Below are 18,388 nucleotides of genomic sequence, written 5' to 3' on the forward strand. Positions count from 1 at the left end.
TCCTCCTTCCCTCCTGTGAGTCCTCCTTCCTCCTGTGAGTCCTCCTTCCTCCTGTGAGTCCTCCTTTCCTCCTGTGAGTCCTCCTTCCTCCTGTGAGTCCTCCTTCCCTCCTGCCCTGTGAGTCCTCCTTCCCTCCTGTGTTGCAGGCCCTCACTGGTGATGTTCTGAAATGTGGCTGGGACTTGTGCCCTGAGTCCTGGTCCCCGGGTCTCGGGACTGAAAGCCCCCAGTGCCGGGATGCACGGCTGGTCTATGTCCCTCTGTCAGCTCTCCGTCTCCTTCCTTCACTGCAGTTGACATCCTGTGCAGAGCAGGGTGTCTGTGCCGAGAGAACCCCCCCACCAGGAGCATCTTCTCTTTGCCATCCTGTGTGGCCCCCGTGGAACCAGAAGGGGCGGAGCTCAGCTGTCCCAGTGAGGAGGGCAGTTTTTAAACAGTGAGATGGGACACCCTTTAGCTTCGGTTCCCTTGGGCCATCGTGAATTTGACTAAAGAAGATCTGCTTCCTTCCATATGGCCATAAGATGTAACTGCATTTCTCCCATAGGAGAAACTGAATTCCCCACACAGAGCCAGGTTTACCAAATAAAATTGTATAAGTTAACAGTTCTAACTTCAGCCAGGATGTTTATATAAATAAACACAAATCTCTTCTGACTTGGCAATAATATCTTCCATATTTTATAACAGTCTCAGCAAATTTTAAGAGGTGGTCAATTTAATCAATCCTACTTTGCTTACGATGAGCCTTCAAATATGATGTAAAATCCTCAAAAGGGCCATTTCAAGAATGTTCCAGAACCCATTCTATAGATACAGCATGTCCTTGGATGGAGCATGAAACGCATTTTGTGCCCAGACAATCACACCATAAATTCTATTCACTAATAAAACTTCTGAAAAAGGGCCAAGTGAACGTTAAAGTAAGCAATGTGTTTTCCAGGAGAGCCTTCTGGAAAAGAAGCCCTTGCGTCAGCTGAGTCTCCTGAGTGTGGGGCTCCAGTTAGGGACAGGTCAGCTGCTCCAAGGACTGCTAAGAGCAGGACCCAGTTGCCTCTGAAAACACGTGGCTCAGCCTGCATCCTTCTTGGTTCCCGCCTCGATCTGATCTAAAGTAACGCATCTGTCAGTTTAGAAAGCACGACGAGTCACTGTCATTTTGATTCCACGCCAGTTTCCCAGTTACAGTTGGAGCCAATGCCTTCTTAAGATAACCGTGTAACACAGGGGTGGGTTTGATTTATGTATCTATCTATTTGCAATGAACTTGAGCTTGGGCAAACTTAAAGTTGGTGAGAGATAGGGAGGCCTGGTGTACTGCAGTCCATGGCGTCCCAAAGAGTCGGATACGGCTGGGCGACTGAACAACAACTATTTGCCGGGCAAAATCTAGAATCTACAGAAAAGTACAGGGATTCTAGGAAACAGTGAGGATGACGTTTTTAAGAAAGCGGGTGGTGCTGTTGTAAGAAACGCAGCGGCATCCGTTACTTGCGTGTATTAGCGACGAGCTGAAATTAGAGTAGCATCTGCTGCGCGGACACATCAGCACCTGGAGCGGTGCCAGCGCGACACCTGTCCGCCAGCGTGTGCCGAGTGTGCTGGGCGATGCAGTGGGACACTCGATGGAAACCAGCGCCCCATCCTGACGCTGACCTGCTTCACAGTCACAGCTCTGCTAGTTAAGACTCTTAACTTACAGACCCTCCCCTCAAAAATATCCACCTCCGGATAGTCAAAGGGAATTTAATGGAGCTGCATGGACACCTTGGGGAGCAGGCGGCGGCCAACCGCTCAGGGTCCCCATAGCCCCTGCAGCCCGGATGCTCACAGACCACACGCTGCCCTAAGGACCGTGGCCATGGCTGGGGTAGTGCCTGGGCCTCCTCCACCGATGCTGAGGACCCGGAGTCTCTGTCTCAGGGACCAGGGTGCTTGCTATTAGGAACAGAAATGCAAGCCCTCGTCCAAGGGCCCCTGTCTTCCCCCTCTCCCTCTTGCTCATTAAATGCTGCAGAACACCTGTGAGATGTAGACCCACCCCCGGCTCCGCGCTCATCCTGCAGAACATCAGTCTGGACTCATGGCCGTACAGCCCCCACCTTCCTTGTCCATCGCCAGGAGGCTGAGGTCAGCCTGGCAGGAAGCTCCGTGTGTGCCTCTGAGTGGGAGCAAGGGGGGACCCACAGGTGACCTTCACCTGTGGACGTGAGCAGGGGTGCCGTGGTCCAACCGCAGCAGCATCTGCTGATACAGTCTGCAGGCTGACCAGTCACAACAGTGCGCATGTGTGGCTGTCCTCATGGTGCAGACGGACGTACTAGAGTAGGAAGAGTCTGGGGGGTTTTCTAACTAGTAGTGCCATCACTATGAGTTCTCTCACATAGATTTATCATCTGCCTGTGATATGCCAGACCTTTTTTAAGGGCCGGCTGCTGCTGCTGCTGCTAAATTGCTTCAGTCGTGTCCGACTCTGTGCGACCGCATAGACGGCAGCCCACCAGGCTCTGCCATCCCTGGGATTCTCCAGGCCAGATCACTGGAGTGGGTTGCCATTTCCTTCCCCATTAAGGGCTGGAGAAACAATGAGAGTGGGAGCTAGCCTTCAGGAACCAGGGTCTTTGGGCCACACTGTGTGGTTCACCTCTCATCTTGACAGTGTCCCCTGTGTCATCACCTGGGTCAGGGGCCTTCCTGCTGAGTACCAGGCCCCTGCCTGCAGCCACGGCAGTGCACTCCCAGAAGCACACCCCTTCCCAGCTTTGGGAAGCTTTCCCACCTGTTTGACGTCGCATCGACAGTCACAAAATTCCTGTCAACTGTAGTTAGTTCATTTCAAAGCAGGTTAAGACTGTGGAAAGTTACTTTCTAGGCAGAAAATTGCTCTAAAGGTTTTATTTAAAACACACCTATTCAATGTATTCGTTGTTTTCTTTTCCCTTTTATGGAGAAATATGAAAGCAAAAGAGACCATTTTCGATCCCAGAAGACAGCTCAGGTGAGAGAGCCTGTCCTGGGATAAAACCTTGACCTGCGGTCACCCTGGGTTCCAGGGTGCGGGCTCATGTGGTGGGAGGTCTGTCCCAGATGACTGCCTCTGAGGTCAAGCTCAGAGACGCCCCACCCCGAGGAGAGAAATTGGAAACGAGCACCACAGTTGGAATTCTTGACCAGCAGTGAGGGGAAGGCTTAGTTCCCGGGTGTGAACTCTGGATGCCAGGTATGTGGCAGAACAAGAACATTTAGAATGTCTTGTGCCGAGTGCTCTCTGGATTACATTTCAAACCTCGTGTGGATTTCTAGTGAGGGATAAAGTGTTCTTCACCTTTTATTTTATTTGACTCAAGTTCATCACCCTCTGAGGATCACTGAGCAAAATGGACTCCTTTTATGCTTCTCAGACATTCTCCGTCAACTATTCGGGGCAGAAGATGGATCTAAATCAGTGGTGGTGGTTTAGTTGCTCAGTCGTGTCCGACTCTTTCTGACCCCATGGCCTGTAGCCTGCCAGGTTCCTCTGTCTGTGGGACTCTCCAGGCAAGAATACTGGAGTGGGTTGCCATTTCCTTCTCCAGGGGATCTTCCCAACCCAGGGATTCCCTAGGTCTATGTTACCTCACATCTAAATGCAAAAAAGAAACTGAATCTATTAACACAGGAAGACAGAAGCCCCTATGCATTGAAATGCTTGTTCTTAGAATTGAGTGACTGTTTGGCTTTCCTGCGGGTGAGCTTCAGCACTCTCCTTGCACCACCCGTGACGCTGTCCTGACTAGGCGCACCTCTTCCTCTTGACCGATTTCCGGGCATGCGGCCCTTTTGGGAAGCACTGCAGCGGAGCCTCTGGGGCTGATCACGCTGCAGACTTGGCCTCAGGTAGCCCTCAAGCAGGGCACGGCGGCGGGGGACATTCGCCTGGGGCCCTCTTGGGGGGACTCGGTGGCCCTGGACTGGGTGCCTGCCGGCCCTCCCTCCATCTGGGGACCCAGAGCAGAGGGCCGTGGCTGTCGCTGGGGTCCGAGTCCCATCCATGGCCTTGGGAGCCCAGGGACATCAGATCCCCGTGGAAGGCATCCACCCTGCCAGCCACAGCGGCGTGGGGACGCTGCTGGCCGGCCCCGCCCTGTTTCCTGGGCGCTCACTCCCGTCTCCTCCTTACTGCAGTGTCCTCGTGCGACCAGGAGCAGCAGTCGGCCCTGGAGGAGGCCAGGCAGCCCAAGAATGACAACGTGGTCATCCCCGAGTGCGCCCACGGCGGCCTCTACAAGCCGGTGCAGTGTCACCCGTCCACAGGCTACTGCTGGTGCGTCCTGGTGGACACCGGCCGCCCCATCCCTGGCACGTCCACCAGGTAAGCTCTGGAACGCAGGCTTCCCGCCCGCCATGGACTCGAGGCCCTGAGGCCCGAGCTCACCCTGCTGCTCAGCGCGGTGTTAACGCCCGTGGGCGCGAGGCCCAGGAAGAACGTCCTCTGACAGGACCGGAGCTTGATGCTTTAGGCAGGGTGTGCTCCCATCCTGTTCGCGCAGGCTGCGATCGGGGAGGATGGCTCTGATGTCCAGGCTGGCTGGGCAGGTGCTGAGAGTGTGTCCCTTGTCGCCTCAGTCTCTTTAGTCCACAGTTTTGGTGAAGGGGCTGGCTGCCCAGATGGCTGTCTGTAGCCCAGAGGTATCTGTGTCCTGAAGTTACAGCTAAAAAGAAAGAGTGCTGAGGTCAAGATTCGAAACAAAACCCAACCTACTCACTCACGTTTTGTGTGAATTTGAGCAAAGCAAGTCATTTCATAACAGCACCAGGAGAAGACGTGCTCCCTGATCATGGGAAGGGTGTAAATGTGAGTGAGGGTGTTTTTGCAGCTGTTGGGTATACAACTTGACCTTTGACTTCTCATACATTGGTACAGAAGTAGTTTCTACATATTAATCGCTCAGTTGTATCCGACTCTTTTGTGACCCCATGGCCTGTAGCCTGCCAGACTCCTCTGTCCCTGAGATTTCCCAGGCAAGAACACTGGATTGGGTTGCCATTCCCTTCTCCAGGGGATCTTCCTGACCCAAAGATTGAACCTGGGTCTCCTGCATTGCAGGCAGATTCTTTACCATCTGAGCCACCAGGGAAGCCCATAAGAATAGCTTCTACATACAGGGACACGAGCCCTGGCTGCCCCTGCAGCCCTGAGGCATGAGCTCTCCTGTGTCTCCTAAGACACTTCCCCAGTTTCTCAAGTGTGACTGCCGCGTGTGTGGACGGGGAGACACCACACAGACTCCGGGAGCTGGAGGGACGGTGAGCAGCTGCTGTCTCCTGATGGAAAGGTCCAGGCACGCCTGGAGCCCGTCTGGCTCATCGGAGAGACCAGGCTCCGTGGGGGCCCTGCCGTGGGGATGGGGACCCCGGGCCGCTGGGCTGGAGGCCTGCCCCGCGCACAGAAGGCCCCGATGAGAGTGTCCAGGATGGGGGCCAGGGTTCCCTCCGCTGCAGTTGTAGGAGATGGTTTCAAACCTGAAGAGGACACACATCTTCCCACAGTTTTGTGTGTGAAATCGCTTTGGTTCCTAAGCACGCGTGCGTTGCAGGGAGAGCTCTTTTCTGAGAAACCTGTCTTGGAGAGCGAGGTCTGCGCACCCTTCACACTCTGGCTTGTGGACAGTGCATTAAGCTGGGGGGTTTGTTCCCCAGGCTGAGATGCATGAGCCCCTGGGCGTTCCCTTCGTGCTGGCCAGTAGAGTCCTGGGCCTGTCAGGGCCAGGCCTGTGCATATGGGCCCAGAGGGTGAGCTCAGCTTCAGCAAGCCGTCCCTCAGAACCTGCGAACACTTACCTTACCATTGGACGGGAAACACAAGCATCCAGCCTGCTTTCATTCTGCCCAGATGTTATCAGAGCCCAGCACCATGTTCTCGTTTCCCCGATGTTTGCCTGCAGGAGCGAGGGACTGCCTCTTCTTTGAATTTCAAGAAGCAGACTTAGATTAGACCCTGGGGAGAAGATGCTTCAGATTAGAGGTGTGGGTTTTCTCCCGTTTGTTTGCGCTTCGTTTGTTTATTCTCCCTGATGCTGGCTGTCGCGACCCTGACCCCGTCAGGATCGAGGTGGTGACGTGGCTGAGCAGAGTGGGGTCCCATGCGGGCCACGTGCCCTGCTGGGGGCGCCTGTGGGGCTCCTCCCATGGTGGCTGTGGTGGTCCGCAGGCCCTGCCCGCCTCTTCTCTGTCTCCTCCTCTCCTCATCTCCAATTCACCAGCTCACTCTGCACCTCGCTTCCATCCTGGCTTCCAGCAGCATCTCATGGCCCTGACAACACGGTGTGGCTTTTCCTGACACCATAGGAGGCCTTCCCTGTGGTTCCTCGGTGTGCATCCCCTCACTCTACCTGGCCAGACAAGGCCCCAGCGGTCAGCACCCAGGTGTGGACGGGGCCACCCCCGGGCACCCAAGGCCATGCAGTGCGGGTTGTACTCATGACAGAGTTCAGCACAGAAGGGGTGCGACCCCTGAAAGCTCGAGACGCCCCTGCCCTGTATCACCCCTGACAGCTCGAGACGGCCCCGCCCTGTATCACCCCTGACAGCTCGAGACGGCCCCGCCCTGTATCACCCCTGAAAGCTCGAGACGGCCCCGCCCTGTATCACCCCTGAAAGCTCGAGACGGCCCCGCCCTGTATCACCCCTGACAGCTCCGAGAGACGCCCCCACCCTGTATCACCCCTGACAGCTCCGAGACACCCCCTCTCCCTGTATCCATTCACTTTCTATTCACCAAACGTTTGAATCCCTCGACGCTGCAGGTGCCACCCTAGGGGACATACAGGGAACAAAAGAGACCAAAATCTGGGCTTCACGGAGCCCCCACTCTGGTGGAGGGAAAGGGACGGTAAGCCAAGCGCGGGAGCAGATGAGCTGAATGCGAGCCATGTGCTGGCCCACGCCAGCGGCGCTGGAGGAAAACACCGGAACTGGAGAGGGGGAATGTTGGGGTGTAACTTCCATGGAGTGGCTGGGGGCTCCCCAAAATGTTGACGTCTTAGTCAGGTCCTTGAGGAGCAAGCTGATGCTGTCTTTGGGGTAAGGTGGCAGTCTGGAGGGGTGAATGCGGCCCCCACATTGCAGGTGTCAGAGCCAGGATCTAGTTCAGTTTTGACCACAAGATGGGCTGTATGGATTAGGAAGCTCTTCATTTGTAGTGGCGATAAATGTTACAGATGGGCGTAAACAGCGAGGGACAGTGTCATCTAAAGAAGAGGTGCAGAGATGGAAGACTCTCCTTTCAGTGGATTCTGCATCTTGGTGACACCACCAAGGACACGGAGTCTCCAAAACTTTCCTCTCACGTCCTCATTGTGTTGTGACTGCCCTTGGACAGACGCCCCTCATGGTCACAAGATAGCTTTAGGGATCCCGGCATCTCATTCAGACACCATGTTCTCAGAGGACACACAGCCCATCTCTCTCAGGAGCCGAATCACCTTTCCTAAAAGTCCCCTTGAAAGTGAAGTCGCTCAGTCGTGTCCAACTCTTTGCTACCCCATGGACTGTAGCCCACCAGGCTCCTCTCTCCGTGGGATTCTCCAGGCAAGGATACTGGAGTGGGCTGCCATTTCTTTCCCAAAAGTCCCTTAGTGGATTTAATTCATGGATTATTGACCATAATTGGACCATATGACTATGGCTAAACCCATCCGTAGCAAGAAAAGTGGATTTGGGTTAAACTGATTTAGAGGAAGTCTTGCATGCTGGGAAGTCCGTCAAAATCATCAGCTTTAAGGCATATCTGATCGTATGTGTGAGCCTCCCCCGCCCTCTCACAGCCCTGCTTCTACTGTGAAGGGCAGCAAGTTTGCAGAAAGCCTTCTGTATTACTACTTAAATACTGTCTGCTGCGTAAGTGCTATTTTCTTGTAGCGTTCTGAGATAAGCCGTTCCAGGGAGGTTCGTCGTGACCTATTTTGGGTAGGCAGTTCACATTCCCCCCACCAGTCATTCTCTGTATTTTCTGATGGGGAAAAATGATTTTAAAATCAAACAGTAAGAAGCCATAAACTGCACTGTCTTTATAAGCTAGCTCTTTCCTTGTGTCACCCTGCCAGGTGACTACATTACAAAGGACACATTTTGTTACAGGCCTGTACCAAGGACAGTAAACACACAGAGCGGAGAGCAGCTGCAGGGCGGGATTTCCAGATGGGATGGTCATCAGGGCGAACCATGAGTCCGACCGGGTGCTGATGCATCTCCTGGCCCCTCTGCCTTTTTGAGTGAAAACTGGCTTAGATGTCCAGATCACTGGCAGGCAGAAGCCCGAGCCTCCATATGCTGGATTCTGAGCTCTCATGAGCTGGATCCTGAGCCCCCGGAGCTGGATCCCGGGCCCCTGTGAGCTGGATCTTGAGCCCCTGTGAGCTGGATCCCGGGCCCCTGTGAGCTGGATCTTGAGTCCCTGTGAACTGGATCCGGGCCCCCATGAGCTGGATCCCGGGCCCCTGTGTGAGCCCAGGCCCCGCGTGGTGGGATATGATCTGGGAGGAGGGGCGGGTTCCCACCTGGTCACTAACTGATGGTGGGGAGAGCCGGAGTGAGCTATAGGGTTAAGCATGGACCAGGCTGACTGCCAGCTGCTATGTTAGTGTCCAGAACCAAGGGATTTCTCTTCCACTTTCTTGACGGCTGATGGGGGTTTGTCCAGCTGGAATCAGGCTGAAGGTGGTTCTTACCTGCTTGAGGGCCCTGTTCCTGGCTCACAGGCCCACACGTCTCACTGGCCATGTGAATGTGAAATCGAATTTCTCCCTGGCAGAGAGCCTGGGATCTGATGGGCAACCAGACAATCAAGAGATGTTCTTCTTTTACATAAAATAAGTTAAAATAAACACCATTGAAAAGCGTGGTGATGGATGTTAACACAACAGGTTTTATCTGAGTCTTCAAAGGTATTGATTCTGTTTCTTGAGACTGTCGTTTCTGCAAATTAAAAGACATTTGCTCCTTGGAAGAAAAGCTATGACAAACAGCATATTAAAAAGCAGAGACATTATTTTGCCAACAAAGGTCCCTATGGACAAAGCTACGGTTTTTCCAGTGGTCATGTATGGAGGTGAGAGTTGGACTGTAAAGAAAGCTGAGTGCTGAAGAATTGATGCTTTTGAACTGTGGTTTTGGAGGACTCTTGAGAGTCCCTTGGACAGAAAGGAGAGCAAACCAGTAAATCCTAAAGAAAATCAACCCTGAATATTCATTGGAAGAACTGATGCTGAAGCTGAAGCTCCAGTACTTCAGCCACATGATGCAAAGAACTAACTCATGGGAAAAGACCCTGATGCTGGGAAAGATTGAAGGCAGGAGGAGAAGGGGACGATGACAGAGGATGAGATGGCTGATGGCATCACTGACTCGATGGACGTGAGTTTGAGTAAACTCCAGGAGTTGGTGATGGACAGGGAGGCCTGGCGTGCTGCAGCCCATGGGGTCGCCAAGAGTCGGAGGTGACTGAGTGGTATTCTTCTAAAAGGAGTGGAATGTTGCCCTTTAAACATACATGGTTTAATATAAGCACAGTGCTAGGATTCTTAAGACCTCCTGCCCAAATTTGGAGCAAAACCAGGATGACCGTGCAGTGTGGCTAGTTCCCAGGCTGCTTTGAGGTTCAAGATTCAGAATGGAGTTGGCAGTGATGTGGTTTCTTATCATCGTGTGTTGGCTCTGAGCCTTTCACAGGCTGGACACGGTTTGTGTTAAAAGTCAACATCCTACCACACAGAGCAGCCCGTGCCTGAGGTCCTCGCAGGCGAGACGTCCCAGGAGTAGCTGGCTGGTCGGCCTCCCTGGGAGTCCTGGCCCCAGCTGTGCCTGCTCGGTCAGGAGCTGGGACTTGGCTTGTCCTTTCTCTGGAGCTGGCGTTTCACGGGCTGCTGGCTGTGAAGGTGTCAGCTCTAGTGTGGGTACCAATGCCAACCTCCCAAGCCTCACGGATACTCACCTGGAGTCTGAAACAGCCGTTGTTCAATCTCGAGCATGGGTTCAGTTTTCCCAGATTGAACAGGCGTAACAGTGAGCCGTCAGCCATCTCTCAGTTATGAAATTTCTTTCTCGAATGTCCCCCTGGTGAATTTCTGGCTTTCACCTGCCTGTCACAGCCCCAGGTGCGAGAGGGGACACCAGGTGGGTAACAGGTCCCTTCACCCTCGTTCACTTTCCTGTGACGTGACTTCAATGCCAACGGCACTGAACCCCACTGCATTTCAAAGAATGTGTGTTAATGGCTTTTGGTGAAAACGTGATAATGTGACTGTTTCCCAAAGTGTGTCGGGAATGCTTTAATTTCAAAAACAACTTTTTGTAAAGGCATATTAAGTGTGCGTGAGTGGGGTGCTAGGTTTTCTGGTATCAAAGAGGCTGCTCAGAGTCTGAGGGCTGGAAGAGCCCGCGGTGCCCTGGCTCTGTTTCAGCCGGGCTGGACGTGCCCCTCATGGCCAGCCGGCTCCCTGGGCCCCAGGCAGGGCCTCTGAGAAGCTCTCCGTTTGGAGAGAAACCTCATTCTTTTTTCATTTTCTCGGGTAGGAGGACAAGGAATATGGGAAATAAGAGTCAGAAACATCCCTGTGAAGTAAGCGTGATCTTGTGTCTCCTGAGAGCATGGAAAGGACACTGGGCTGCAGGAGTGAGGAGTGAGGGGGCTTTGTTGACTCCCTGAGAATCAGCAGCCCCCAGAACCCGACTGTCCCACCCACACCCACCCCGACCTGCTCCGACTTGTTCATGTTTTCCGGGAAGCCTTCCTGACCCCCGTGGCTTCTTCAGGTGCCCTGGAGGGCAGGTTCTCACAGGCATCCTTGGAGACTGTCAGAGACCCCATGAGGCGGGGGGCCTGTGTCCGTGTCTCCCCTGAGGGGCGTTTATGAAGAGCCTGGAGGGAGGCCCCACGGGGGATGCTCGGGGGATGCTCGGGGGATGCTCACGAGCTGTCCACCTGGGCCGCGGTCTGGAACACACCTGGCAGGTCAGTGCAGAGTCGTGGTCCTTTCTGGGGCTCCCTGAGTGCCTGCTCCCTGACTTGAAGTAACCTGCAGCCACCCTGTCTGCCTGCTCGATGCCAGGGCCCCCCAGTTCCTGTCAGCTCTGAAGGGCCAGAACGGAGCTCTTACTTCTACTGCTTGAACATGGAGGGAGGCAACCTTTTGCAGCTTTGTGAGCGAGGCTGGGGACATGCTGGTCCTTGAATGCTGTGTCTGTCTAGAGTCCTGAGGTTCCCTCTGCAGCTTTGCTTTCTCGAGGGTGGGGGTGAGTGCCTGCACCCCCCGCCCCCACTTTGGTGCCGATGCTGGCGTTTCCCCTCCTCCGACCCCTCCCCGCTTGGTCCTGGGGGGTGTGTCCCCTGCACAGGACGCGTTGCAGAGACTGGATGGAGAGACAGAGCCCGGGGTGTCGTGTCTGTCCTTATGGACTGTGAAGAAGACGTTAAGTTGTTGCAAGGTCACCAAAATTCCATCCCGGACATTGCAACGTGACGGCCGGACACCCCGTGTGTCCCAGGGCCCAGGAAGCCTGCTGTGTGAGCGAGCGGGAACCCGGGGCAAGCCCGCCTCAGAGTCTGAAACCAGCTGGTCTCTCTCCTTCCCTCCTCTCAGGTATGAGCAGCCGAAATGCGACAACACGGCCAGGGCTCATCCTGCCAGAACGCGGGACCTGTACAAGAGCCGCCAGCTCCAAGGTAAGTGCGCCTGCGGCTGGGCTGGGCTCCGCGGCCGCTGCTCTGCACTTTCCTGCGGGTTTTGGGGGGAAGGAGCTCAAGCGAGTTTGGTTGTGAAGAATGATCTCAAATTAAGAGAGGCAGTGTTTAACCTTGTAATTATTACAAATAGCATTCACTGAAATGTTTTATGGCTGTTCTCTTTCGTCAAAAATCCTGTGAGTGTCCGTGAGACACCAAAACGGGTCACGTCAACTGTTAACTTGAAGTCCCGCCTGGACGGGGGTCTTCCAGGTGTTGAGGTGCACTTCACCTTGGCTGAGGGGCATGGCCTCCCAGCTGGGTTGCTGCCGTACAGCTCGTCTGATGAGACTGTGGGGTGAGAGACCCGGCTCCTGCGTCGGGGGTGGGCTCAGCGGCTTCGGCAGGATGCTGCGAAGCTTGTTGCTGTTTTGTCTCATTTCCGTCTTCTTTTTTTCCCCTTAAATGCCTCCAGACGGTGTCTGTTTCGTCAAAGCCTCAGAGACCATGAAAATCTTCTCTCTGGCACCTTTCCTTTAGGGTGCGTGCTCTGGCTAGCTTGTTGTTTAGAAAAATTCTGTGGTCGCCCTTGCTTGATGTGTACTTTCGTTGAATCCATAAAGAGAGTTTTAGATTCTGAAAGAGATGTTTCTCTGCCTGTGAGCAGAGGCAGAGAAGACGGGAGGGTCATCTGACCACCTCCGTACCCTGCCAACGACGCCTGGAACAAAGGCGCTGGACACAGGAGGCGGGGAAGGCAGGACCTGGCCCGGTGTGTGTCAGGAGCCTGCCCGGTGCTGACTCCAAGCCGCTGGTCTCAGGTTTTCACCACTTCCCACCTCACCTTCCTTCCAGGGCAGGTGGAGGGGCCTCTGACACAGCTCTGTGTGAGTGCTCACCGGGGTGCACGTTCGTGAATCAGAGTGCTTTCTGGATCTTGGGGCAGGGTGAGGGGGATGGTGAGAAAGGGCAGGAAGAGAGACCCTGAAGGTGCAAACACCGTTGAAGAAGATTCCTAGAGTGATGCCTTATGTGTACGTGTCTCGGCCTTAGGAGGAGTGCCCAGGGGTGTCCTCCGGCCCCCCTCCCTTGTCTGAAATCTGGTTTAGCGCCAGTGGACGGCATGTTTTCTTAACAGGGAAGAATGAATTTAGCACATTCATCATGCGGCTGTCCGCCCTTTCGCCTGTCTTAACCACAGCGCTGAAGCTTCAGGCCATCTGCTCTTTGTCTCTGAGGGGCTCATTTTTCTTTTTGATAATCTGAAACTGCCTTACCTCTATCTCAAGCTGTGTGTGCTTTTTGCCCTTATAATGTCAATGCCATTAATGAATGTGCGGTCAAGCTCTGGTCTTCATTAGTTAGAGACCTAGACCTTCCTTAGTTCATACGACAGACAGACGCGCCCCTCGCGGCTCCTCCTGGGGGCTGTGCCTGGGGACGCCAGTACCTGGAACCTGGGCTGGACTCCAGGCTGAAAGGCTGGAGCGGTCATTCATCCTTTGGGGACCACTGACCCTCAATATTGGGAAACACTAAGTGACGTCACTGCGGGCTCGTGTGGGGGTCAGACGGACCACCTAGAGACAGGCCACCCAGCCCTTCAGGGAGAACCACAGGGAGGGGCACTCTCAGAGCGGTGGAGACCACACCCGCCCGCCAACAGGAGCAGGGCGGGCAGGCTGCCACCACAAAGGTGCCCTCCCAGCCCTGCCCTGAAGCCCGAGGCCCGGGCACGCAAGCCCTTTTACGCAAACCCTGAAAAGGTCAGCTTATTTTGCAATCGTGGATGTTTGGGAGTGCACCATTCATGACCACTTAATCATTTTGCTTTTTTGAAGATAATTATCCTTATTAGGGAAAAACAAGTAGGTCTTAAAATAACTCCTGGATGGAGGCTGTTCTTGTCAAGAGGGGAAGACGGTATCCAAAATAATACAGCACCATGGTGGGCAGGCAGACACTTCTCAGCCCAAAGCTGATGCATTTTCTTCTTAAAAGGCATGGTTTTCATTTTAAGCAGCTTTATTAAGTTTCAGCCAATAAGGGTCACTCACTTTCCCAGCCAGGCTGATACTGTCCTCATGCACAGCTCACTGGTCCGGCGGTTTGCTGACTGCCAAGTGTTCGTCCACACGCTGTGTGGGACAGAGCGTGGACTTCCAGGCTCACACTAACTGTGGGGAAGTGATCACTTAATCTTGGGGGGCCAGTGCTTGGCCCTGCGGAGGCACCATGGTCCAGCCTGAGGGGTCAGTTCTTTGGAACTGGGCCATGGTTTCGACTCTCAGAGGTTATTCTTCGACCCTGTAACGTGCCTCACATGACTGACTGTCATAACTGAGAGGAGTCAAAACCTCATGCGCGAGAGAGACTTCCCACAAAGGTGTTAGACCACATCCTTCTCTGCAGATCTGTCCTGCCTGGTTTGCACTGGCATCCCTTCATCTCGGTGGTGTTTGGAATAATCTGTCTACCTGACTCCTGGCCGGCCCGGGCCCCTCAGCGTCTCCCACTCCTCAGGGCTCTGCCGATCACCTGCTCACAGCCGCGGGGTGTCTCTGAGCCCAGGACGCTGCCCATCAGCCCTCCTGCGGGCCTGGCTGTCTGTGGAGGACATGGCTCCCCAGGGAGACCGTTGCCCTCTGATGCCCTCCCCGTGTGGGAAGCCCCCCATTTTTTTCTTATTCTGAGCCTTTTGACTCTTCTGTATTGAGCAACACTGGAAGACTTCGATCTGCCCAGTGGTCTTGCTGACTTTGCGGCACAGAGTGTGTCTTCAGTGAGTGGGATTGCTAGTGTGGAGGGGTTGACCTCACAAATGGAGCTCATTGTTCTGGTTCGACCTCAGGCTCTCTGCCCAGGAGGAGTACTCACCTGTCCTCTCTCCTTGGCAGAGACACACAGGCATATGTGGCAGCTAAAGGCCGTTGGATGCCACTCACACATCCATTGCAGAGATATAGGCAGAGGCCTCAGTAGGCAGAGAGGTGCCTGCTTTTGGCTCCTGGCGAGCACTCAGCCTCAGACCTGGGTCCCCTATCTGTGTTGAGGAACCAGACCCTGGAGGGAGTTGGTAGGAAAGGTAGATGAAGGATATTTTGCTATAAGTAAAATCAAAATAAGTTACTTTGTGCTTTAGAGCTTATGACTTCCTCTAACTGGTGCGTTTGTGTCTTTTATACTTAAACACTTTTTTTTTGGCTTATTGTCTCTCTGAGACAATTTTAACAGGCTCATCAGGCTTCCACTCTCCTCTGGCTTTTTACTTCATTGAATCTCTTCTGATGGGCAGACACTGGTTTTGTTACTTATCATTATGGTGCAAGCAATCAAGTATTTACAGGCAATTGACAAAGAAGAGCTCAAGGATGGAGGGCAGGTAGAGAGAGCTCTGAGGGCAGGTGAGTCCACGGGGAGGACCTCACTCCCTGGGCCCCTCTCTTTCCTCCATCCACTGAGGGCTGCTCTGCTGGCTCTCAGGGGCTTCAGGCCTGAGGATGGTGAGTGAGTGAGAAGGGTCTTAGGTTTCCCGGTGCCTGAAAGAGGCCTCCTCACATTTCTGCTTCATCCCCCAAACCAGAGCCACCAGCTGCGCCCCCTCAGCTCTGGCACCCGGCTCAGCCCAGTGGAGACCATGGCCCCTGCCAACCTGAAAGGCTCCCTGAGGATGAGCGAGGCCACCGCACAGGGCCTGCGGAAGCCAGCGGCCAAGGAGCCTCTCTCTCAGGGCCGCGGCGACCGCAGGCACAGCAGAGCTTCACTTCTGTTGCTGTTCACTCGCTCAGTCGTGCCCGACGCTTGCGACCCCACAGACTGCAGCATGTCAGGCCTCCCCGTCCACCACCAGCTCCCACAGCTGGCTCAAGCTTGGGTCCATCGAGCCGGTGATGCCATCCAGCCATCTCACCCTCTGTCGTCCCCGTCTCCTCCCGCCTTCAACCTTTCCCAGCATCAGGGTCTTTTCCAACTAGTCAGTTCCTCGCATCAGGTGGCCAAAGTATTGGAACTTCAGGTTCAGCATCAGTCCTTCCAATGAACATTCAGGGTTGATTTCCTTTGGGATTGACTGCTTTGATCAGAAACCCTCAAAGCACCACCTGAATTTCTCAAGCAATATTTTAGCAGATTCTAAACCTTTTCAAAATTAATTTTCATTTCCTGAGGCAGCATAAAATGGCCCTTACGTCAGCCCAGCACACTTTCCCAGAGGAAACTCGTCCCGACTGGCGCCTGTGCTGAGCATGCTCGGCTCTCAGGGAGCGGGGCTCACTCTCCCCCTGGGCCGACTGGGCTTTGGGGCTCTTCCACAGACAATAGGCAGTGCTAGTGTTCCACCCCTGGAAATGCAAGCTCCTCAGCCCGGCTCCACTCTAGCTGCGTCGGGTCGGAGCACTCTGTCTGAGGGCCCGTGGGTGCCCAAGGTCGGCTCTCCCCAGGGCTGTCTGCTCCTGGGCCCACCTCCTGGAGGCTCCCTGGCATCTGCCTCCCTGGGCTGGGCCAGGACTAAGCTGCACGGAGGTGAGGGCAGGTGTGCCGTGCACAGGAGAGGACTTTAAACAACGTTTTTGCTCTTAGGAGCTGTTTGATGACTTTACAGCTAAGCGTCATTGCTGGTTCACTCTGTCCAAGTGTGGGTCGAATTTTGGACATGGACAGGACTGTTCTGAGCAGCCTGGCACAGGGACTGAGCTCCATTAGTTTATGTTTTGACTGGTTGATGAGTTGACCGGTTGAGGTTGATGACTAAATATGAAATTTAAAATATTAACTTTGTAGCTGAATAAGATGACTAATCCTTTAGAAGAAAATTTCATTTTGTAGAAAGCGTGACAAAGAAATGGACCGTTAAGTCCAGTTTTATTAAGGAAAGGACGTTGCAAATACAAGCTCACTTGAAAGCACACAAGTCATTTCCATCCTAAGGATTCATGACACAGGAATCCTGAGACGCGGGGGACCAGGGGCTCCATCTCAGATGTGACATGGATCACTCACGAGGAACTGGGAAAAACCTGACCAGACACGAGGGACTGAGTGTGAAACGAATGCTTTGCTTACTGTTTCTTAAAATAAAGACAAGATCAGATGCTGGGCGGGCAGAAGGCACCCAAAAGGCAAGACACGGGGAGCAACGGTGGTGCGCCACTTGGCAGAGTCTTAGCGAGATTTGTATCAGAATATTTAGCTACGTTGATATTTTTCTCCATTTTTTTTTTAAGAGAATGAGGAGAAATTGGAGGAGGCTTGGAGGAAATTGCGATGATTACTCATCCACAATAGAACCAGAACAAATAAAGACAAGATGAGGAAGCAAAGGCATGTTTTTAACATGCGGAGGAAAGAACAATAAAGGTCACTGCAAATGTTAAGTGACTTACAAGAAGGGCACTTTTTCCATTTATTAAGCCCTTGGCAGCAAATGGAGAGAAGTGAGTGTAGAGGTTATTTCCTGATTCTACTGAATAAACCCTGGGGAGCATCTTTCCTTAACCTTCGGGTTGTACCCACCCTGGGGTCGGGGGTGAGAGGTCTGACCTGGTGAAAATCTTCAATGTTGGGTAAAAGTGTGGCTGGAAAGGGGCAGGCGAATGGAGAGACGTTTTTCTTTCCATAGCCCTTTGGGTGCCATCTCTGACTCACTCACTAAGGCGGTCTGCAGGCTCGACCTGTGCCCACCGCTGATGGGCGGCCCACTGTTCTTGACTTGGAATTCTCTCAGCTGTTGCCAGGCACATGGGCCCCGTCCGGCCAGGTCTCCAGGCAGGCTCTAAGCAGCTTTCTGAGCCCTGTCCACACCAGGAGCAGGAGCCTCCTAGGGCTCCCTGGCCGGCCAGGCGTCCCCCTGATTGTGTGGGCTGCCGTCACCAGATCAGGGCCCCAGGATGAGGCCCCACTGGCTTTAGCCCACCCACACATCCTGCTTCCCTACCACGAAATGCACATCTCAACCCTAGAGAATCATCCACCCCAAACCGGGTGTGTGCGTCTAAAATTCCACGAGGGATGTGGGAGAAGCCGATCTCCACCCTGTTGTTACTGGGAGCAGCCTGTGAGCTGCCAGGGGCGGTGTGTCCAGAGACAAAAGGGCCTGGGGTCCCTGTACAGCTAATCCACTCATTTACCTCTTAACCAAGAAACTGTTCTCTGAGTTTCTGTGAAAGCGTGTTCTTGGCCGTGGGCTGAGTGGCTGCACCCAGTTCTGTGTGCTGTCTCCATCAGGGGCATCTTCCTGAGCTTTGTCCAGGAGATCCCGCTGTGGGTCTCGCCCTGGGCCTGCCTGGAGCTGGGCCTGGTGGTTACTAAGGTGCTTCTTACATCACACCTGCTTCCAGGCTTGGGGAGCCGCGTGGACGTCATCCAGGGGTCTTCGTGATGATGAACAGGGTCATCATCAGGGCAGGGTGTCAGCAAATGAGGCCTTGGGGCTGCGGAAAGTGAAAGTGGCTCAGTCGTGTCTGACTCTGCCACCCCATGGACTATCCAGTCCGTGGAACTCTCCAGGCCAGAATCCTGGAGTGGGTAGCCTTTCCCTTCTCCAGGGGATCTTCCAAACCCAGGGATCAAGCCCAGGTCTCCCGCATTGCAGGCAGATTCTTTACCAGCTGAGCCACCAGGGAAGGCGAGAAAAGATGTGGAAATGGGACACTGACGAGGCGCTTGGGCCTCCAGCTGCAGTAGGTGAGG

The 18,388-nt window shown here is 54.1% G+C and overlaps 1 protein-coding gene across 2 annotated transcripts in view; it reads left to right on the forward strand.

Moving 5' to 3' along the window:
- SMOC2 (SPARC related modular calcium binding 2) overlaps positions 1 to 18,388 on the forward strand; it is a 161,276-nt gene that overhangs the window by 113,212 nt on the left and 29,676 nt on the right. For both annotated transcript variants that reach the window (XM_040239197.1, XM_040239198.1), the window contains exons 8-9: positions 4,165 to 4,351; positions 11,619 to 11,701. In XM_040239197.1, coding sequence (XP_040095131.1) covers positions 4,165 to 4,351; positions 11,619 to 11,701 — 270 coding nt within the window. The remainder of the gene's footprint in view (positions 1 to 4,164; positions 4,352 to 11,618; positions 11,702 to 18,388) is intronic.

Source organism: Oryx dammah, unplaced genomic scaffold (genome assembly GCF_014754425.2).
Source record: "Oryx dammah isolate SB20612 unplaced genomic scaffold, SCBI_Odam_1.1 HiC_scaffold_4, whole genome shotgun sequence".
NCBI lineage: Eukaryota > Metazoa > Chordata > Mammalia > Artiodactyla > Bovidae > Oryx > Oryx dammah.